We start from the raw sequence: 23,206 nt of genomic DNA on the forward strand, positions 1-23,206 counted from the left end.
ATCTACAAGCTGATGCATCTTCCTCCAACGCCTTCAGTCTGCTTTTAAAAACCTTCAAAGAGACACGCTCCCTCAAACCCAGGCTCTCCTGCAGCAGGTTTCTGCAGGAGACAGAGAGGAGACTGAAGCTTCCAGTATTTTTTAAATGAATAAAAGTTAAGAATCCCCTTATAAACAAAGACATGCCAGTGTCTGCAGCCCGGTGCAGGGAGCCTGAATCTGTGTGTGGCTCTCTGAGTTTGGAGGTTAGTTTTTGGAGCTCATAGTAACAGAATAAGAGCATTGGCCTGCAGACTCTGTTTTGTTCCACCAGTTGTTTTGCATCTCTGTGTCGGTTTCCTTTTGGTCAAACCGTCCTCAGCTGTGTTTAAATTTGCCTGAGTGAGGACGTGTCCTGTTGGAGTCTACGTGTGACCCCTCGGTCTTACTTTGACGGTTCTGCTTCTGCAGGCGGATCATGTTTGTCCCCATCATTTTTAAAGTTATATATTTTTTGGCTTTCATTTTACAGGACAGCTGAAGAGAGACAGGAAATGTGGGGAGTAGATAGCGGGGGAAGACATGCAGGAAATGGTCGACCCCTGCAACGAGGACTGTAGCCTCTGTACGTGGGGCGCTTAGACCGCTAGGCCACCAGCGCCCCAGTCCGCTTCATTTTTCAGACTTTGTGTCTTGCTTTGATTGGTGGAGTGAAAACATGTGCAGTGCAGGGTTTGAAGTATTTCTTTCTGCAGCAGAATCACAACAAACCCAAGAATAAATCTGCCTTTCTAATGAATCCAACATTACTCCTGATGACTGATATTTGATGTTTCTAATGATCCGGACTTGTTTTCCCTCTCTCTCTCTCTCTCTGTCTGCAGCTCAGATTGAAATCATTCCCTGTAAGATCTGTGGAGATAAATCCTCGGGGATCCACTATGGAGTGATCACCTGCGAGGGCTGCAAGGTAAGCCTTACTGCACCAGTTTGTGAGTGAAGAATACTTGAAGACATCCAAAAATACATGTGGTATCCAACATACATGTGAGAGGATTCTAACTGGAGAGAAATTTGCATGAATGTTTTGCCAAAACCGATCAGCTTTGAGACTCTCCAGACGCCCTGGGTTTGACTTCTTAATTATTAATCGAGGCTCAAACAGAAACAAGCTTTGAGAAGATGTTTTCATCTCCTTCCAACGGCATTCAGACTTTTTATTTTTGCATGCTTCAGATCTGTTTGTTTCAGGTCCGTCCAAAATGTCCACACACACACACGGTTTCTGCAGGAGGCCGTGAGGGTGACCGAGCGGTGCGCTCTCTCACATGATGTTAGAGACTCAGACAGTACAGCGCTCGGTTGCCCGATGATGCTGGAGAGGAAAATATTTGAATGCAGTAAACACGTAAGCACGAACGATCCTGCGGTTGTTGGGCGAGTAACGCGACGCAGATGTTCTCGCTCTCTCAGTCTGAACACAGCTCAACATTTAAAGGCACAACGGGCAAATTAACACCTCGTAAACGAACAGCTGCTGCCGATTTGATCAGTCTGAGCAGGAAGCGTTGTGTCATAGCGACTGCAGAGGCGAGGATGTGTGCAATGAGACTCTCAGATAATGATTCACCTTTTCTGCTGCTTGTTTTCACGTTCAGATCCCAGAGACAGAGCCACCTTTACAGCTCTACGACTCCAAATATGGAGGAACTATAAAATGTGTATTATAGATGTAGAGGCTTGCTTTCGCCAAACGAAACAAAACACCTATAAACCACTGAGGGGCCGCTTTACCTGGACTCAGCTGACGCGTCCTCCTCATCAGGATGAATTAATGAAGTCCAATCTTCGTGCAACGACATCAATAAGGGTTTATTTTACATGCTCAGCCGATCAATCAACACATGCATCTACTGCCAACTTGTAGAATTAAAGGCTTAAAGCAGGGGTGTCCAAACTTTTTTCAAAGAGGGCCACATTTGATGTTGTCAGAATACCTCAGGGCCAGTGGCTCCTACTGAGACTTTGGAATCATAAAAGTTATATATGAAATATAACAATATAACAATTATTTACATTTTTTGTTCTCAATAAATCAGTAACTAGGTAGTCCTCAGTTCTCCACAAGCCATGTAAACATTTGAAAACTTTATCTTCTTCTGGAGGAAAATGTTCGGGCAATGTGGGAAAAATATTGTCTCATTATTTTTCTGTGGCAGGATCACGATCTGGATTTCATCCCACTTCTTTTTCATGTTGTTTTTAAAGGTGACATATCATGCAAAATTGACTTTTTAATGGTTCTCTCCCTGAAATCTGTGTCCCTGTCTACAAACCCCCCGAGAATGAAAAGAATCCATTCTGCCCCTGTTCTGATTTCTCCACCTTTCTGTAAATGTGTGTGAAACGAGCTGTTTCAGACTTCAGTGTTTTTGTTACGTCACAACAATATCCGGTCTGTCACGGAGTCAGAGCTCGGAGCTTGTTCAGCCCATAGACTGTATAAAATACAACTCAACCCCTCCTCCGTTTTTCATTCCCTGCACACATGTGTGCTAACAAGGAGCTTAGGAGGGAGGCATGCTAGTTGTAGGCTGTCTTAATAAACACAAAGGTCGCTTTGACTCCCCACGTCTGCAGATTTGAAGATCTAGTGGAGGATTTTTATTTGTCATGGATAAGTGCTAGCGCTAATTAGCATAGCCACATAGCTATATGTTCATAGCTGTAGCTGTAGCTGTAGCTGTAGCTGTGTACCAAGACACACGTCGACATACTGACAAATAAAACAACAAGAAACACTAAATCTGTGACCAATCCTTCATAAAAGGTCCTGCTGCCTTTCTGGCAGAGGTCGGTTTTACTCCCCACGTCTGCAGATTTGAAGATCTAGTGGATTATTTTTATTTGTCATGGATAAGTGCTAGCGCTAGTTAGCATAGCCACATAGCTACATGTTGGTAGCTGTGTACCAAGACACACGTCGACATGCTGACAAATAAAACAACAAGAAACACTAAATCTGTGACCAATGGTTCAGAAAGGTCCTGCTGCAGGCGCCTCTCCGTCAGGATCAGATTCAGAGGGTTGAAGTAACGCGGGTCTGTGAGCAGCCGTGTATATTCAGCCAACATGTAAACATTAGATCAACGTGCTGGAGAGCCGAGGCACATCCACTTCCTGAGGGGGCGTGGTCAGAGAGAAAACAGACTGTTCTGAGGAGGACTGAAGAAGAGGACTTTTCAGGCAGACCAAAATCTGATTTCAAAGTGTTTTTTTGAGCATAAACTTTAAAGACATGTTTTGGGGACCTCTTAGACCAATATATGTTGATGAAAAAAAGCGTGATATGTCCCCATTAAGACTTTTCTGATCAGCAGACAACATTTTAAGAACTAAATCATTATTTTCCTGCACTCTGAACATTTTTTATGCACTAAATTTTGCCATTTCATAATTTTGATTATGTTTTGGGTCTTCTGAACTTTTAGTGTTCATCAAGAACATTTTCACATCATAATAAAAACATTAATTTGACAACCTGGACCGCAATGGTGGCTTGATCATTTCTGGCTCGCCGGCTTCTCCTCTGCCGTCTGCCATGCTATGTTTTGTTGTCTGCTGGCGTGTGGCGATGACGTCACAGACAGGAAGCCTGAATTGAGTAACGTTTAACGTCTTTATCATTAAAAGTGTAAAAAAAACCACATCCATATAAAGTCTGCCGTGCTTAAAGGTGACATATCACGCTTTTTTCATCAACATATATTGGTCTAAGAGGTCCCCAAAACATGTCTTTAAAGTTTATGCTCAAAAAAACACTTTGAAATCAGATTTTGGTCTGCCTGAAAAACCCTCTTCTTCAGCCCTCCTCAGAACAGTCTGTTTTCTCTCTGACCACGCCCCCTCAGGAAGTGGGTGTGGCCTCAGCTGTCCAGCACGTTGATCTAATGTTTCCATGTTGGCTGAATATACACGGCTGCTCACAGACCCGCGTTACTTCAACCCTCTGAATCTGATCCAGAATCTGATCCTGACGGAGAGGCGCCTGCAGCAGGACCTTTCTGAACCATTGGTCACAGATTTAGTGTTTCTTGTTGTTTTATTTGTCAGCATGTCGACGTGTGTCTTGGTACACAGCTACATACATGTAGCTATGTGGCTATGCTAACTAGCGCTAACACTTATCCATGATAAATAAAAATCATCCACTAGATCTTCAAATCTGCAGACGTGGGGAGTCAAACCGACCTCTGCCAGAAAGGCAGCGGGACCTTTCTGAAGGATTGGTCACAGATTTAGTGTTTCTTGTTGTTTTATTTGTCAGTATGTCGACGTGTGTCTTGGTACACAGCTACAGCTACGACATGTAGCTATGTAGCTATGCTAACTAGCGCTAGCACTTATCCATGATAAATAAAAATCATCCACTAGATCTTCAAATCTGCAGACGTGGGGAGTCAAAGCGACCTTTGTGTTTATTAAGACAGCCTACAACTAGCATGCCTCCCTCCTAAGCTCCTTGTTAGCACACATGTGTGCAGGGAATGAAAAACGGAGGAGGGGTTGAGTTGTATTTTATACAGTCTATGGGCTGAACAAGCTCCGAGCTCTGACTTCCTGTTACAGACCGGATGGCGTTGTGACGTATGAAAAACACTGAAAACTGAAACGGCTGGTTTCAGCACACATTTACAGAAAGGTGGAGAAATCAGAACAGGGGCAGAATGGAGTCTTTGACTTTTCAGGGGGTTTGTAGACAGGGACACAGATTTCAGGTAGAGAACCATTAAAAAGTCCATTCTGCATGATATGTCACCTTTAAATCCAATGTGTTATTTCCTAGTATGGATACAATCAGTCTCCCTCACATCATCCAAAGCTGCTCTCTCTTTCTTACAAGAACAGCTGCTCAGTGTCTTCCTCTCTGTCTCAGCCTGCCTGAGTCTCCTAAACGGCAGCAGAGGAAATATCTGACACTCACTTTGGACCATCAGTCTCAACCGTTTGGCACAGAACACGTTCTGCTGGTTAGATCGGTTCCCAAAACAAGTCTGTGTGTTAAACTGCAGCAGCTGTCGTCTGCAGCTGGAGGCTCATCTCGCAGCCAACGAGCAGAGGATGGAGATTTATCAGAACACAAACACACAGAGGGAGAGAGAGAGACGTATGGATCGTGCGTACGGGGGGATCTGTGCAGGAAGGAGGCGGAGGAACGTATCCCAGACTTTTAAGTGTGGCGAAGAAAGGAGTCGGCCTGACCGTGGTTTTCGCCGTCTGAACACACCACCATGTAAAACCTTTAAAATAAGATCTCACTTTCCCTCCTCCTCCTCTGTCAGGGTTTCTTCAGGCGGAGTCAGCAGAGTAACGCCGCCTACTCCTGTCCTCGCCAGAAAAACTGTCTGATCGACCGAACGAGCCGCAACCGCTGCCAACACTGCCGCCTGCAGAAATGTCTGACTGTGGGCATGTCCCGAGACGGTGAGAAACACACACACACACACACACACACACACACACACACACACACACCAACAGAGATCCACTTTATATAAACCACTCTGTATTGTTATAATATCATGTTTTACAGTTGAGGCCAAAATGATTAGCCCCCTTGTGAAACCAGATGAAACCATATTTCTCCATGACAATTATCATTAAAAACAAGTGTTTATAGTTTATTTGTTTCCAAAATACCTTAATCAAAATCTTCACTATGTTTGATTTGGATATTTTATTGATGCAATGAATTGAAACAAGAAAAGGTAAAAATGGCATGTCCAAAATGATTACCCCCCTGGCCCTAAGTAGTCAATAGTGCGCCCGTTCTGAGCCACACCGGACAACAACCTCTTAGAGTAGTTCTTTACAAGGTCAGCACATGTCTCTGGAGGGATTTTGGCCCATTCTTCCAATGCAAATTGTTCCAGCTGGTCCAAAATACATGGTTTCTGAGCATGGACATTCAATCAATCAATCAATCAATCAATCTTTATTTGTATAGCGCCAAATCACAACAAACGTTATCTCAAGACGCTTTTACAAACATAGGAGGTCTAGACCACACTATGTCAAATTATGAACAGAGACCCAACACCAAGACAGGGTAAGACTCAGTCTGACCCCACCTTAATCCATCATGAGCATTGCACATCGCAGTATTTAGCTAGTTACAGTGGTGAGGAAAAACTTCCTTTTAACAGGCAGAAACCTCAGGCAGAACCAGACTCATGTTAGACAGCCATCATGCCTCGACTGAGTTGGGTCTGGAAAGACAGATAGAGGGGAGTAAGAGAGAGAGGTGATAGTGATGAGACGAGTCGTAGAAGCTGTTGCCGCTGGAGTCCAGCACGTCCGTATCAGCTGGAGTCCAGATCGTCCGCAGCAGGAGGACGTCAACGGCAGCTCAGAGGAATCTACGAGACAATGGAGCTCAGGGACTCCAGAAAGGTCTATGGTTAGTAACTTTAATGGGACAGGCAGAGTTAAAGTAAGTGATGAAGGGGTTGGGGGGAAGAAGGTGAGCTAGGATCCCAGTGTGTCAGTGTGCCAGTTCCCCCGGCAGTCTAGGCCTATAGCAGCATGACAAAAGCTGGTCCAAGCCTGATCCAGCTCTAACTATAAGCTTTATCAAAAAGGAAAGTTTTAAGTCTACTCTTAAAAGTGGAGAGGGTGTCTGCCTCCCGGACCCTGACTGGTAGATGATTCCAAAGGAGAGGGGCCTGATAACTGAAGGTTCTACCTCCCATACTACTTTTAGAGATTTTAGGTACAACTAGCAAGCCTGCATGTTGGGAGCGTAGAGTTCTAGAGGGGTTATAGGGCACTATGAGCTCTTTAAGATACGAGGGTGTCTGATTTTTAAGAGCTTTGTAGGTTAAAAGAAGGATTTTAAATTCTATTCTACATTTTATTGGGAGTCAGTGTAGAGAAGCTAACACTGGAGAAATGTGCTCTCTCTTCCTAGTTTTAGTCAATACTCGAGCTGCAGCGTTTTGAACTAGCTGAAGAATCTTTAGAGACTTATTGGGGCAGCCTGATAAGAGGGAGTTACAGTAATCTAACCTGGAGGTAACAAATGCATGGACTAGTTTTTCTGCGTCGCTCTGAGATAGGAAGTTTCTAATTTTAGAAATATTGCGCAAGTGAAAATAGGCTGACCTTGAGATTTGCTGAATTTGGGACTTGAAGGATAAATCTTGATCAAATAGGACTCCTAGATTCCTAGCCGAGGTGCTGGATGCCAGACTAATGCCGTCTAAGGTACTTATATTATTAGAAAAAGTCTCTCTGAGGTGTTTGGGGCCAATAACAATCACTTCAGTTTTTCCTGAGTTTAGCAGTAAGAAATTTCTGGTCATCCAGGTCTTTATGTCTTAAAGACAAGCTTCTAATTTAGATAACTGATTGGTTTCTTCTGGCTTCACTGATAAATAGAGCTGAGTGTCATCAGCATAACAATGAAAATTAATAGAGTGCTTCCTCATGATGTTACCTAGAGGAAGCATATATAAGGTGAAAAGAATTGGTCCTAGCACTGATCCTTGTGGAACTCCCTGACTAACCCTGGTCTGCACTGAGGACTTTTCATTTACGTGAACAAATTGAGATCGATCTGTTAAGTACGATTTAAACCAAGCTAACGCAGTCCCTGTAATGCCAATTAGTTGCTCTAATCTCTGTAACAGGATTTGATGGTCAATCGTATCGAATGCAGCACTAAGATCTAATAAAACAAGTACGGAAAGAAGACCACTGTCTGAGGCCATTAGTAGATCATTGGTTACTTTTAACAGTGCAGTCTCTGTGCTATGGTGGGCTCTAAACCCCGACTGAAAGTCCTCAAACAAACTGTTGCTCTTAAGAAAGTCCCAGAGCTGAACTGACACCACTTTCTCCAGGATTTTAGAGATAAAGGGGAGGTTAGATATCGGCCTATAGTTAGATAAGGAGCCTGAATCAAGAGTGGGCTTTTTAAGGAGAGGTTTAATTACAGCTACTTTAAATGATTGAGGTACATAGCCTGTCAGTAAAGACATATTAATCATACTTAGTAAAGAACTGCTAACTAGTGGAATTACTTCTTTTAGCAGCTTAGTTGGGATTGGGTCTAAAAGACAGGTCGATGGTTTAGCTGAAGAAACTGTTGAAACCAGTTCAGGAAGGTCAATGGGTGAAAAACAGTCTAGGTATACATCTGGCTTTAACGCCGTTTCAATGATCCCGCTGTTGGTAAAGGGTCCTACACTAGTTAAAGGTAAGAGGTTACTAATTTGATCTCTAATCTTTAAGATTTATCATTAAAGAAGCTCATAAAGTCATCGCTGCTGAGGGCTAAAGGAATACATGGCTCAGTGGAGCTATGACTGTCTGTCAGCCTGGCTACAGTGCTGAAGAGGAACCTAGGGTTGTTTTTATTCTCTTCTATTAGAGAGGAGTAATAGGCAGCTCGAGCATGCTGCAGGGCCTTCCTATATTTATTAAGACTATCCTTCCAGAGTGAGCAGGTTTCAGTTGTTTTATTGGAGCGCCATAATCTTTCTAGTTTTCTAGAGTTTTGTTTTAGTTCACGGGTTTGAGCATTATACCACGGAGCTAGCCTCTGTCGTCTAATAGTCTTCTGTTTAAGAGGAGCGATTAGGTCTAGGGTAACCTGCAGAGAACCTGTAGTATCATCTACAAACTGATGTAGCTGAGAGGAACTGGAGCTAGTATACAAGCTTTGAGCTAAGGTTGGACTAAATACTGAGTTTAACGCAGCAGGGATAGCCTCTTTGAACTTAGCTACGGCACTATCAGACAAATTCCTGGTTATTACGTTTTTATTACCTTGAGTAGAACCTACTAGGAGGAAATCAAACGTTACTAAACAGTGATCTGATAAAAGCGGATTTTGTGGGAAGACTAATAAGTCCTCAATTTCAAGACCATAGGCCAGAACAAGATCGAGGGTGTGATTGAAATGGTGAGTAGGTTTGTTAACAACCTGTGAGAAGCCAATTGAGTCCAGCAGGGACATAAACGCAATGCTAAGGCTGTCATTATCAACGTCTACATGAATATTAAAGTCACCTACTATGACTATTTGATCTGAGCTGAGGACTAAATTAGATAAAACTCTGAAAATTCAGTTAAAAATTCAGAGTACGGGCCAGGAGGGCGGTAAATTATAACGAATAAGATTGGTGGCACTGTTTTAGAAACTGGATTGGGAAAGCTGAGAACTAGGCCTTCAAAGGAGCAACAGCCCAGTCTGGGTCTAGGGTTAATCTGAAAACTAGAATTGAAAATAGCTGCCACTCCACCACCTCGGCCAGTTACTCGAGGGTTTTGAGCATTAAGGTGACTAGGAGGAGTGGCTTCATTTAAACTAAGGTATTCATTCTCACCCAGCCAGGTTTCAGTTAGTGAGAATATATCAAAGAGATTATCTGATATAATCTCGTTTATTAAAACAGCTTTAGCAGACAGTGATCTAACATTCAGTAAACCACATTTAATTTTGATATTATTCTGTTCAGCTGCATTCGAGGTTCTAATTTTAATCAGATTGTTTTGATTTACACTTTGAGCACCCACCACAGATTCTCAACAGGATTTAATACCTAAGTTTTATATAGCGCTTTTAAATAACTCAAAGACGCTTTACAAATAAATAAATAAATACAAATAAAGACATACAAGACAAGCAGACGACAAGGGAAGAGGTGGAAAAATGAATGTGTGGGGAATGCCTGTTTGAAAAGGTAAGTTTTTAACTGTTTCTTAAATGAAAGGAGTGAGTCAGAAGCACGGATGTGTGGGGGGAGAGAGTTCCAGAGGGTGGGGGCGGCTATGGCAAAGGCCCGGTCCCCCAAGGTACGGTGCTTGGATTTAGTGATGGGAGTGAGGAGGTTGGAGTCAGAGGATCGGAGACGGCGGGAGGGGTGGTAGTACCGGAGAAGGTCAGGGAGGTATGGGGGGGCCAGGTTATTGAGGGATTTGTACGTGGTGAGCAGGATCTTGAAATGGATGCGCTGTTTTACGGGGAGCCAGTGGAGCTGTTGAAGGACAGGGGTGATGTGGTCTCTGGAGCGGGAGTGGGTGAGTAGCCGGGCAGCAGAGTTCTGTACGTATTGTAGTTTTTGTAGATGGGAGGAGGGAAGACCATACAGGAGGCTATTACAGAAGTCGAGTCGTGAGGATATAAAAGCATGATTTAGATCTGGGCTCTGTACGCTGTACGGGCCACTCCAGGACCTTGGTTTTGGTGTCCTTTAAGAACTGTTGGACCAATTATGACGTAAGCTTTGGATCATTGTCTTGTTGGAAGACCCAGCGCCGACCAAAGCCTAGACTAAGAGCAGAGTTCTTCACATTATCCCTCAAAATGTCAACATAACTTTCTTTTTTCATGATGCCATGCACCCAAACATGGCTCCCTGTGCCTGAGGCTGCAAAACAGCCCCACAGTACGATGCTCCCTCCACCATGTTTAATTCTGAGGACCGTGTTCTAAGGGTTTAAGGACTCTCCCTTTCTTGGCCAAACATGAACAACATCCATGTTCCCAAAAAGTTCCATCAGACCAAAGGATGGACTTCAAAAACTCATCTTTACCTTTCAAATGTTCTCGGGTAAACCTCAGTCTGGCTCTGATGTGCCGCTCTTTGAGTAAAGGGGTTCTTCTGGGACGATGGTCCTGAAGCCCACTACGATGAAGATCCCTCACAACTGTGCTCCTTCAAACATCAACTCCAGAGGAGGTCAGGTCAGAAACAATCACCTTGTTAGATGTCCGGGGTTTCTTGCTGACATCTTTGACTACTTTCCTCTCCAGAGTTCTTGAAATCTTGTGTTTTCTACCTCGCCTAGGTTTGTTTCTAACAGAGTTTGTCTCCTTGTACTTTGCAATGATGCAACATACAGCTGTTGTAGACACTGTAAAACACCTGGACATGACAGTATAGCCTTCCCTCTTATTATGAGCCTCAATTATCTTCTTTCTGAGCTCAGGACTGATTTCCATTGTCTTAGGCATGGTTAGTAAGAGTAGTCCCTCTCAATAACGTGTTCAAGTGCCCTGTTTGGAGTCCCTTAAGTAAATCTCAATGCTGATTGGATGCTCAGGTGTTGTTAGGAAACAAACTGACTGCTCAGGTGTGTTTTAAAAGTAAAAATTCACAGGGGGGCTAATAATTTCGACCACCCCAGTTTTCACTATATTTGATATAAAGTTATCCTAAAAATGCATTTTACATTCCAAAATGTCCCAAAGCCACTAAAGCACACTGGTGAATGTTTGACTTATATCAAGTTTTATCAATGATTCAAACATTGGGCAGAATTTAAGGAACATGTTCCAGAATTCCTGGGGGGCTAATCATTTTGACCTCAAGTGTACATCATGGCTGGAAACGGGACCGATGGCGTGCCTTACTGCGTGGTGACAGTTCAGTTGAATCTGCCCGTCTCCTCTTAACCCGTCTGCATCTTCACTGCTTTATGATGAACTCTGATAAACAGTACAGGATATATTTAAATACATGAATCTCCTCCTCTTCCCTTCTTCCCGTCACTCAGCTGTAAAGTTTGGTCGCATGTCGAAGAAGCAGCGGGACAGTTTGTACGCTGAGGTGCAGAAACATCGTCTCCAGCAGCAGCAGCAGCAGCAGCAGCAGCAGCAGCAGCAGCAGCAGCAGGGCTCCCTCCTCCTGTCCCACCCCAGCCCGGGCGAGGCTGAGCCGCTGTCCCCGCACTACAGCCTCTCCTCCACCGGGCTCACGGAGCTGCCCGATGATCTGGGAGGCTACATCGAACAGAACTCACCTGAGGGAGGATCTGTGTCGTCCAAGGTCTGTGGTTCTTGTTTTCCAGAGTTTGTGCAGAATGGATCCTCCTAAAAATCTAGCTTTTCATTTACCAGCCTTCTTTTCCCAAAACAGGCGGACTCTGGTGGAGGAGGAGGAGACGGAGGAGGGGGATTCTACCTGGACTTCCAGCCCTCCCCTGACCAGTCAGGGCTCGATATTAACGGCATCAAACCAGAGCCGCTGTGCGACTATGGATCCGGTAACGGCTTCTTCCCGTACTGCTCCTTCAGCAACGGGGACACATCACCCACCGTGTCTATGGCTGAACTGGGTAAGAGAATAACCTTCATCACATCATCTCAGTCCCAATAGATTAGGAGGTTTTACTTTACTTACAGGGATATGCATTGGATGATGTATAGTGAGCTGGTGGTGATGTGGATCAGTAGCTCCTCAGGCTGCTCTCCCATCTGTCATTATCACCCCAATACTTTCGTGGATTGATTTGAAATGACCAAGCAGCAACCTCCGGTCTAAAAATATGAATCCGATGTCAGAGCCCGCCTCTTTACGTCACAACCGCTCAACAGCAGTTAGGTTGAGTTCAGCATTTCCAATATGGCTGCCGCCGATGATTGGCCTCAAAACAGCGCTTCAGAAACAGATGGGTGACGTCACAGAGACTACATCCATTATTTATACAGTTGATGGTGTGATCAGGTTGTCTTGTGTCCTCTTTTGTGTCTTCTGAACTTTTCTGTTCATCAAGAACATTCTCACATCATGATGAAGACTTTAATTTGAAAACCTGTCAGCTTTAAGAGTTCTTGTGTTTCTTCTTTACTGCTGTCTTGCAGAATTCCCAGAGCTTGGCTTTAGACAGGAAGTCCATATGAAGCTTTTTGAGATGTTTCTGGATTGACTTTAGTTTTGTTTGTGTGCTTGATAGAAACTGTAAATGTACAGATGATTCAGAATGTGATTAATTTCTGTGCTATGAATAACACAATTTAAGATGGAAGCTTGGGGCCATAAATAAATGGACCCCTGGCCGTACTTTGGACATGCCTGATCTAGACCGTCAAATTTCACAACTCAGAAAGCTGGAGGACATTTTTGGCACGTGACTTTCTGTAGAGACAAACTGAGAACTGATGTTTCGCAGAAGAACCTTTTGTTTTGGAAAAGTCATGATGAAATATAATGGACGTCTTGCACCTGTAATGTGATTTGAAACCGCGGTATTGACGCCCTGCTCTGTCAGCTAACCAAAACACACATTTAACTGAGTGATTAAAGATCCATACAGTCGGAGCGGTCCTCAGCATCTCAGATTCCTGTGTGGGTTTGCTGAACTCTGGTGGTGCTGTGTAGTCTCGGCCGCTCCCAGCCATATCTATCAATCAATCAATTAATCAATCAATCAATCAATCAATCAATCAATCAATCAAGCAAGCAAGCAAGCAAGCAAGCAATCAATCAATCAATCAAGCAATCAAGCGATCGATCAATCAATCAATCAATCAATCAAGCAATCAAGCAATCAATCAATCAAGCAATCAAGCGATCGATCAATCAATCAATCAATCAATCAATCAATCAGGCAGGCAGGCAGGCAGGCAGGCAGGCAAGCAAGCAAGCAAGCAAGCAAGCAATCAATCAATCAATCAATCAATCAATCAATCAATCAATCAAGCAAGCAAGCAAGCAAGCAAGCAAGCAAGCAAGCAGGCAGGCAGGCAGGCAGGCAGGCAGGCAGGCAGGCAGGCAGGCAGGCAAGCAAGCAAGCAATCAGGCAGGCAAGCAGGCAGGCAGGCAGGCAGGCAGGCAGGCAGGCAGGCAGGCAAGCAAGCAAGCAATCAATCAATCAATCAATCAATCAATCAATCAATCAATCAGGCAGGCAGGCAGGCAGGCAGGCAGGCAGGCAAGCAAGCAAGCAAGCAAGCAAGCAATCAATCAATCAATCAATCAATCAATCAATCAATCAATCAATCAATCAATCAATCAATCAATCAATCAATCAATCAAGCAAGCAAGCAAGCAAGCAAGCAAGCAAGCAAGCAAGCAGACTTTATTTCTAAAGCTCTTTTCATACAATGACATTGTGACACAAAGTGCTGTACATAAAAACAAATTCAAATAGGATAAATTAAGAAAAAGATCCCACCCCCACCCCCAGCCCCGACCCCAAATCCACCCCACAATCCTAAGGTTAAGAACACAATATGCAACAATAATAATAAAAACAATAAAAATAAAATAGATCAATAAAAAGAAGTTGCTGAAAGAACTGAGGAAACTTGAATTGATTAAAAAGATGTGTCTTAAGTTTCCTTTAAAAAGAGAACCCAGTCCGTACCCAGTCTGTTGAAACAAAGGAAGTTATTTGTAAATAACTTCCTTTGTTGTTGTTGTTGTTGTTGTCTGAGGACTCCTTGTTCAGGTCTGATTCTCCCTGATCCGCCTTGATGGTTACAAAATCTGCACCCACTCACGGAGCCACACATTGAGCTTTAAAGGAGACAAAAGGCCTCCTACAGCATGTTGCAGAGGGTTGTAGAAGGCTGGAGGGAACGACTTTCAGAGGAGATGAGGAAATATCTTGAAAGTGGTGAGGAGGAGAGTAGGAATAGAGCTGGAGGAGATGAGGAGCCACAAAGAAGACAAAGAAACAAAGTGAGGGAGCGAGGAGGAGGAGGAGGGAGGAGGAGGAGGAGTGAGGGGCGAACAGATACAGAAAGGTTGTTTAAAATAGCAGGAGGTTGGAAACTCATCTTCAGAGCTCATTAAAATCTCTGTGTGGTAATTAGCCGTCTGTTAATTAGGGCCGAGTGGGACGTGGCGGGGCACTCGATGGGGGAAATCTTCTCTTTCTGCTCCTTGGAGATTTTTCAAACTAAATTCTGTGTTTTTCTTTTTCTTTCTTTGACAAAGCATTTCTGGTGATACCCCTCCACCCTCGCCCCTCCACCCCTCCACCCCTCCGTCCAGGAGACATGAGCTCACTGTGTTTTTGCACCGGGCTGTTTTGGTCTTTGTTGCTAATTCGTATTTATGAATTCATTCATGCCTGAACAATTAGCACCAGCACAGAACAACAGTCACTGTTTGTTCCTCTGAAAAGATTTCACATCTGAGCTTTGTTCACAAACATTTGGTGCTTCTTTTGTGCCATAACACACAAGTATGACTCAGTACAAGTTTAGGTGTTTTGTTCTGTGTGCAGGGAGGACTCTATCACACACACACACACTGAGCCTGTGTGTAACTGACTCACAGTGATAAAGGTGTGTTTTATTCATCCAGGATGTCCACGCTGTTGCTTCATTAGACATGAAAACATTAACCTGAATCATAAACTGACTGATTCATCCCCTCTGAGCTCCATGCAGTGTTTCTGTCAGACTCCAGTCTGTCCCACAGGATGACGCTCCACCTGTGGCAGGAGAGGTGGGGACGGAGGGAGTCTGCTTCAAATACTGAAATATCAGTCTGAAGTTTTTATGTTTATACGCGCGGCCTGCATGGGGTTACAAGACACCTTGAATTCATGCAGTCCAAGGTCACGACACGACATGTTCAGAGCCGACATGATAGGATATGACTCGATACAATAGGATGCAACATGACATGTTTGAATACGGCATGCCACGTTAGGATACAATACTATAGGAGATAATAAGATACGACACAACACGACACGTAAGGATACGACAAGACATGTTAAGCTATGATACGAAACAATACGATGCGACATGACACGTCAGGATACGATGTTAGGATACAATAACACGAGAAACGACCCGATACGATAGGATAAGATACGATAAGAGAGACACTATGATACAATAGGACACAACCCCTTAGGATACACTACGATTGGACAGAATAAGATATGATAGCAGTGTTTCCCCTACCATTAAACAAGGGGGGCGGGGCGGGGCGCCCCCCCCAACAGCGGCCCCCGCCCCCCTTGGAAGTTCAGTAAATTTTATTTTCTACATATCGCCAGATCACAGCAGAAGTAATTCAGGGTTACCTCTCTTATAGATCAGGTCTTACACTTGTTCTTTTATTAAACAGACTAAATATCCTGATGTTATTGATCGTATTTACATGACAGGATGTCATTATGCTCCTCTGCTCTCTGTATCGCATGGCAGCGTTCCGCTCCATGCGCACACAGACACACAAACACGTGCGCTCTCACATACACACATCACAGCACAACGATACGATAAATGTTCATCAATAACTCGATTTTTCAAGACGAAAACGAGACTATGACGAGCTTAAGTGCATCACTGATAATACAAACTCAGATGAAAACTTAAGAAGGACCGTCCGACATTAAGAGTTCATATTTTCCCCGCTGTGCGTCTAATCTTAAGAAATTAAAGCTATGCGTTCCTGTGACTGGCTTATTCCTGTGACTGAGTTATTATTGGAGGGGCGCAGTGTTAGCTTGGTCTCTACCTGCAGCAGGTGTGCTGTGTGAACCAGTCTCCTCTTCATTGAGGATTTGTGTGCGTTAGTGACAAAAACACAACCGGGGGACGTCTGTTTCATATTTGACGTCTTTGCCGCTCTCACCGCAAAAAGCTCTGCATCTACAGCTTGATTTAATCCAGTTTGGTGAAACATCAGACACATTCAGTAAGTTTGATCAACTCCTTGTCATCACAGAGTGCCGTGAGCTGACTGTCTGTCCAGAGGTCCAGAGCGCCTGTTACTGCAGGTGCATTCAGGGACCGTCGTAATAGTGCAATGCAGACCTATATTTTGCGTTCATGGCATTTTTATTTGAATCAAGAGAATCAGATATAGTGGTCACATGAAGAATGTTTTCTTTTGACTTTTTTGCAGACTAGATTATTTAACATAAGATATTACAAAAGCAAAAGTGTTAAAAGAGTGAAATGTTGACGATGTTAGTACTTGGTAGATAGATAGATAGATAGATAGATAGATAGATAGATAGATAGATAGATAGACAGATAGATAGATAGATAGATAGATAGATAGATAGATAGATAGATAGATAGATAGATAGATAGATAGACAGACAGACAGACAGACAGACAGACAGACAGATAGTTGTGGCAAAGTCTGCCCCCCCCCCAAGGCTGTAAACCTAGGGGAAACACTGGATAGGATACGACACAACATGTTAGGTTATTATACGACAGGCTAGGAAACAAAACAATACGATGCGATAGCATACGACATGACACGTAAGGATACAATAACACGAGAAACGACACGATACGATAGGATAAGATACGATAAGAGAGACACTATGATACAATAGGACACAACCCCTTAGGATACGATGCGACACAACACAATATGAAAGGATAGGACACGACATGTTAGGTTACGATACGACACGTAAGGATACATTACGATAGGACAGAATAAGATACGTTAGGATAGGATATGACACACTACGGTAGGATAAGATACGATAAGAGAGGATACTACACGATACAATAGGATATGACACGACATGTTAGGATGCAACAAGATAAGATACGATTCAACAGGATAAGACACGATAGGATACGACAAGACTTGTTACGATAGGATAGGATATGACATGACACGTACAACATGATATGATACCAGGGTCGGAGCGCACAGCACGTCTTTTCGTTGTAAAAATACAGAAGAAAATCAAAACAAAATACATTTTAATTAAAGAGACTGTCTTGTCTTCTTTGCTTGAGAAAATGAGCGAGTTTAAACACGTCAAACTGAAACAGCTATTCCAGATTCTGCTCGTCTGTCCACCACAACAATATACGAGCAATTTCATGAAACAAAAACTCTCTAAAGGTCATCGGAGGTCAAACATGACTCTTTCAGTTACACTCGCATCACCTGTCAGCCTCTCACACACACACACACACACACACACACACACACACACACACACACACACACACACACACACACACACACAGCTTCTCTGTCTTTATACAGTCATGGCCAAAAGTTTTGAGAATGACACAACTATTCATTTTCACAAAGTCTGCTGTTTCAGTTTTTATAATGGCAATTTGCATATACTCCAGAATGTTATGAGGAGTGATCAGCTCAACTGCAATTAATTGCAAAGTCCCTCTTTGCCTTGAAAATGAACTTTATTACCAAAAACACATTTCCACTGCATTTCAGCCCTGCCACAAAAGGACCAGCTAACATCATTTCAATGACACACAGGTGTCACACACATTAACACAGGTGTGGGTGTTGATGAGGACAAGGCTGGCGATCAATCTGTCATGATTGAGTGACTGGACACTTTAAAAGGAAGATGGTGCATGACACCATTGTTCCTCATCTGTTAGCCATGGTTACCTGCAAGGAAACACGTGCAGCCATCATTGCATTGCACAAAAAGGGCCTAACAGGGAAGTTTATAGCAGCGAGTAAGATTGCACCTCAGTCATCCGTCTATCCAATTATCAAGAACTTCAAGGAGAGAGGTTCAATTGTTGCCAAACAGGCTCCAGGGCGCCCAAGAAAGTCCAGCAAGCGCCAGGACCGTCTCCTGAAGGTGTTACAGCTGCGGGATCGGGCCACCACCAGTGCAGAGCTTGCTCAGGAATGGCAGCAGGCAGGTGTGAGTGCATCTGCACGCACAGTGAGGCCAAGACTTTTGGAGGAAGGCCTGGTGTCAAGGAGGGCAGCAAAGAAGCCACTTCTCTCCAGTAAAAACATCAGGGACAGACTGATATTCTGCAGAAGGTACAGGGACTGGACTGCTGAGGACTGGGGTAAAGTCATTTTCTCTGATGAATCCCCTTTCCCATTGTTTGGGGCATCTGGAGGAAGGCTTGTTCGGAGAAGACGAGGTGAGCGCTACCATCAGTCCTGTGTCTTGCCAACAGTGAAGCATCCTGAGACCATTCATGTGTGGGGTTGCTTTTCGGTCAAGGGAGTGGGCTCTCTCACAATCTTGCCTAAAAACACAGCCAGACGGACTGAAGGACCTCTCTCTCAGGTGTCAGGTGCTGCAGGCTTATCTTCAGGCACTCGTGGAGGGAGCCATGGATGTTTTACAAGCATACCTGTACAAGCAGAGAAGTCTTATAGAAGTGGAGTCAGGTTGAACCTTTACCTGGAGTCCAGGGCAGTCTGCAGAGACTGAGCTGTCACTGCGCTCACTTTAACAGCAAATTAAAACAATCCTCTGTCTTAGGATGAGTTGATTTAAGAACATGAATTACACTTTTTGGTTAACAAATGTCGACAGTAACAGGCACTGAAAGTTCTCCAACCATCAAACAGCCGCAGTGAGTCTCTGCAAACTCTGCAGGCAGCAGGAATAATAACCACAGGCTAACAAGCTCTGAGTCTACAGTCTGACTCTGTACATGAACAAATCTGCTGAGCCACAAACCCCCCCGGGCGCTCTTTTCATTATTAGTCTGCGTGTGAGCTGCAGTTGGGCATGTACAGGAAGCGTTGAGGCACTCTTGAAAGCAAGACAAACTTTGTCTCACAGTTCAGAGTCTGAAACTCTGGTTGGTTTGACTTGAGAAACATTTAAAGCAGAGTGGAGTGTGTGGATGTGGCTCTGAAGTGAAACAGTGCAAAGGGGGACGTTCAGAGATCTGGATAATGATGCATTTTTAAATTAAAGTATTGGTATTCAGGGACTTTTGTATCTTGATTCACAGTTATGTCTTGGACTTCCTGATACCCGGTTCTTTAATCCAGCTCACTGTCTCCTGTTGTTCTGCAGATCACCTGGCTCAGATCATCTCCAAGTCTCACCTGGAGACGTGTCAGTACCTGAGGGAGGAGCTGCAGCAGATGAGCTGGCAGAACTTCCTGAAGGATGAAGTGGAGCGATACCAGAGCAAGGTGTGTTTCCTTTTTTCATCTGTAGCTTTCTATCAAAGCCCTGATCCTGTTCGGGGTCCGAAGCACGAACCCCCGTGTTCGAAACTGAAGCCAACGCAGAAGTGCATTAAACTGCAGTCCCTCGAGTGTCCACTTGAGGCTGGCTCCGTGTTAAAATGCCTTTTTTCTGCAGCAGGATGAAGCATGTGGTACAGAAGCAGTTTTGGCCTCTATGGCTCATTTCTTTATTCCTAAAACAGTACAGGGTTTGATTTTGTTATCATAACTCATCCGTTTGATTATATTAAGACTAAAGATCCGCGGCCTTAGGTCCTCAGGTTGGTTTGGTTGTTCTAAAGTCGAGGCTCAAATCCAAAGGGGAACGTGCTTTCTCCATGAGAACCCCTCGACTTTGGAACGTCCTCCCTGAGGAGATAAGAGAGACATCTTTCAAATCTCTTCTTAAAACCAATTATTACAGACTTGCTTTTATGTGACTTCATCCTGTGATGTCATCTTTTATTGTCCTTTTAATGCTTTTATTTACTTATCCATTCTTTATTGTTATTTTTTATTTATTTATTTTATTCATGAACCCTTAAAAAAACTCTTAAACAATGATTTATTGGTCTATTGTCACACCACTCCATTCTCTTTAATTGACGTTAATTCTTTTTAACCTCCCGTTGTATTCTGCTTTGCAACGTTAAAATTCGATGCTCTGTTTGTCAAAGCACTTTGTAAGGCAAGGCAAGGCAAGGCAGCTTTATTTGTATAGAGCATTTCATACACGAGGGCAACTCAATGTGCTTTACATTAACACATTAAAAGCATTGGAGACATTCAGACAGGCATAAAAGAACACAATTAAAATGACAAATATGATAAAACAGAAAAGAAAAGGAAAATTAGAAATATATTAAAAATTACATTAAAATTTTAATTTAAAGTGGGTTAAAATAATCTAAGATAGGAAGGCAGAGGTAAATAAAAAAGTCTTAATCTTTGATTTAAAAGAGGTGAGAGTTGGAGCAGACCTGCAGCTTTCAGGGAGTGTGTTCCAGATATGTGGAGCATAATGACTAAACGCTGCTTCACCATGTTTCCTTCTGACTCTAGGAACTCAAAGCAGACCAGTACCTGATGACCTCAGAGGTCGAGGTGGTTCATAAAGTAGTAGCAGATCAGCCTAAACCATTCAGGTCTTTATAAACCATCAGCAGGATTTTAAAGTCTATTCTCTGACAGACAGGAAGCCAGTGTAGGGATCTAAGAACTGGAGTGATGTGGTCTACTTTGTTGGTCCTTGTTAGGACTCGAGCAGCAGCATTCTGTATGAGCTGCAGCCGTCTGATGGACTTTTTAGGGAGTCCTGTAAAGACCCCGTTACAGTAGTCTAGTCTGCTAAAGATAAATGCATGGACGAGTTTTTCTGCATCCTGCTGAGACATGAGTCCTTTAATCCTTGATATATTCTTAAGGTGTAGTCTTAAGGAGTCTTAATGTGGCTGCTGAAATGAAGGTCTGAGTCTAAGAGTACACCAAGGTTTCTGGCTTGGTTTGAACATTTCATCTGTGCAGATTGGAGCTGAGCAGTAACCTTTAACCTTTCTTCCTCCAAAAACAATCATTTCAGTTTTTTCTTTGTTTAACTGAAGAAAGTTCTGTCTCTCGTCCAGTCATTGATTTGTTCAATGCATTTACTCAGTGTTTGTATGGGACTATAATCCCCTGGTGATATGGTGATGTAAATGTGTGTGTCATCTGCATAGCTGTGGTATTTTATTTGGTTGTTTCTTATTATCTGACCTAAGGGGAGCATGTAGATGTTGAATAGTAGAGGCCCCAGAATGGATCCCTGAGGTACTCCACATACGATTTTCATCCGTTCAGATGTGTATTTACCTATAGACACAAAATAGTCCCGGTCATTTAAATAGGATTTAAGCCAATTTAGTACAACATTGTAAACATTTGTTTTTAAAGGTGCTATATTTATGCTTGACGTCTGACGTGCAAAAAGATAGAGACAAAGTCTTCTAGTCGTTTTCTGGATGCTTATGGCTCGTTTGAGCGCCCTCTAGTGGATGCATTGTTTAACCTCCATCCCAACGTAAGGGATGAATGGAAATGGGTAGTTATATTTATATTTTCCTCCCTTCCTTGCCTCTTCTTTCTTTACCTCCTCATGTCTCCTTCTTCCACTATATTTATCACTTTGTCTTCTAGCCTCCTTCCCTTTTCCCATCATGTCTGAGCTCTGCTTCTCTTCGTGTGATCTTCACAGCCTCGGGAGTTGATGTGGCAGCTCTGCGCGGTAAAGATCACCGAGGCGATCCAGTACGTGGTGGAGTTCGCCAAACGGATCGACGGCTTCATGGACCTCTGTCAGAACGACCAGATAGTGCTGCTGAAAGCCGGTGAGTTCGATTTCCTGTCCAAAGTCCTGCGTGCAGACTAGGGTTGCAAAGTGGGGGAACATTTCAGGTCAAAATTCCATGGGAAGATAAGCTGGGGAATTTTGGAAATATTCCAAATTGGGAACTTTCCATGGGAATTCAGGGTCATTTAATGAAAAGGTTTCATATCCAGGGCTGCAGAGTGTTGCAGTGGGTAGCGCTGTTGCCTCACAGCTAGAAGGTTCCTGGTTCGAATCCCCCGCCCAGGGAAGGTTCCTTTCTGTGTGGAGTTTGCATGTTCTCTCTGTGCATGCGTGGGTTCTCTCCGGGTACTCCGGCTTCCTCCCGCAGTCCAAAAACATCCTCACCAGGTTGATTGATCACCCTAAGTTGCCCGTAGGTGTGAGTGTGTGCATGAATGGTTGTCTGTCTCTCTGTGTTAGCCCTGTGATAGGTTGGCGACCTGTCCAGGGTGGCGACCCTCCAGCCCCCCGTGACCCCTAACGGGATAAGCGGTCAAGATAATGGATGGATGGTATCATATCCAGCAGACATCCATCCAAAATAATACAATTAAAACTGATTTATTTGTAAGTAGAAGTGTTAAATATTTTATTGAAGAATCAATTCTTTCATTGAAGAACAAAAACATGAATGTTGAGTTAATTGTACTCATCCCCCAGACTCAACCCGTTCAAACATTAACAACAACGCAATCAATCTTAATTTGTATCGCGCCAAATCACAACAAATGTTATCTCAAGACACTTTTACAAACAGAGCCGGTCTAGACCACTCTATGTCAAATTATGAACAGAGACCCAACACCAAGACAGGATCAGACTCAGTCTGACCCCACCTTAATCCACCATGAGCATTACACCTCACAGTATTTAGCAAGTTACAGCAGAGAGGACAAACTTCCTCTAACAGGCAGAAACCTCCAGCAGGACCAGACTCATGTTAGACAGCCATCTGCTGAGACCGTGTTGGAGAGAGGGATAGAGGAGAGTAAGAGACAGCGGTGATAGTGATGCCAATCCCAACAAAGTCCCATTCAACATGCAAATAAAAAAGCATCTTCCCTCAAGCTTCTCAAGCCTCTGCAGGATCCTAGAAATCCTCTGTGCTTCATGTGATGGAGGAATGCACAGTGCATGTAGGGGGCGTGGTCTC

General features: G+C 43.6%; 1 protein-coding gene across 1 annotated transcript; it reads left to right on the top strand.

The window, feature by feature from the left end:
- Positions 1-817: 817 nt before the first annotated feature.
- Positions 818-22,051, top strand: LOC117809681 (nuclear receptor ROR-alpha A-like; the record flags this gene model as incomplete). The annotated part of the gene is made up of 6 exons (XM_034679137.1): positions 818-949; positions 5,322-5,463; positions 11,545-11,816; positions 11,907-12,105; positions 19,531-19,652; positions 21,919-22,051. Coding segments are annotated over exons 1-6 (1,000 nt in total), but the record flags the coding sequence as incomplete, so codon positions are not given.
- Between the last annotated feature and the right edge of the window lie 1,155 nt (positions 22,052-23,206).

The sequence above is a fragment of the Notolabrus celidotus genome, unplaced genomic scaffold (genome assembly GCF_009762535.1).
Source record: "Notolabrus celidotus isolate fNotCel1 unplaced genomic scaffold, fNotCel1.pri scaffold_339_arrow_ctg1, whole genome shotgun sequence".
NCBI classification, from domain to species: Eukaryota; Metazoa; Chordata; class Actinopteri; order Labriformes; family Labridae; genus Notolabrus; species Notolabrus celidotus.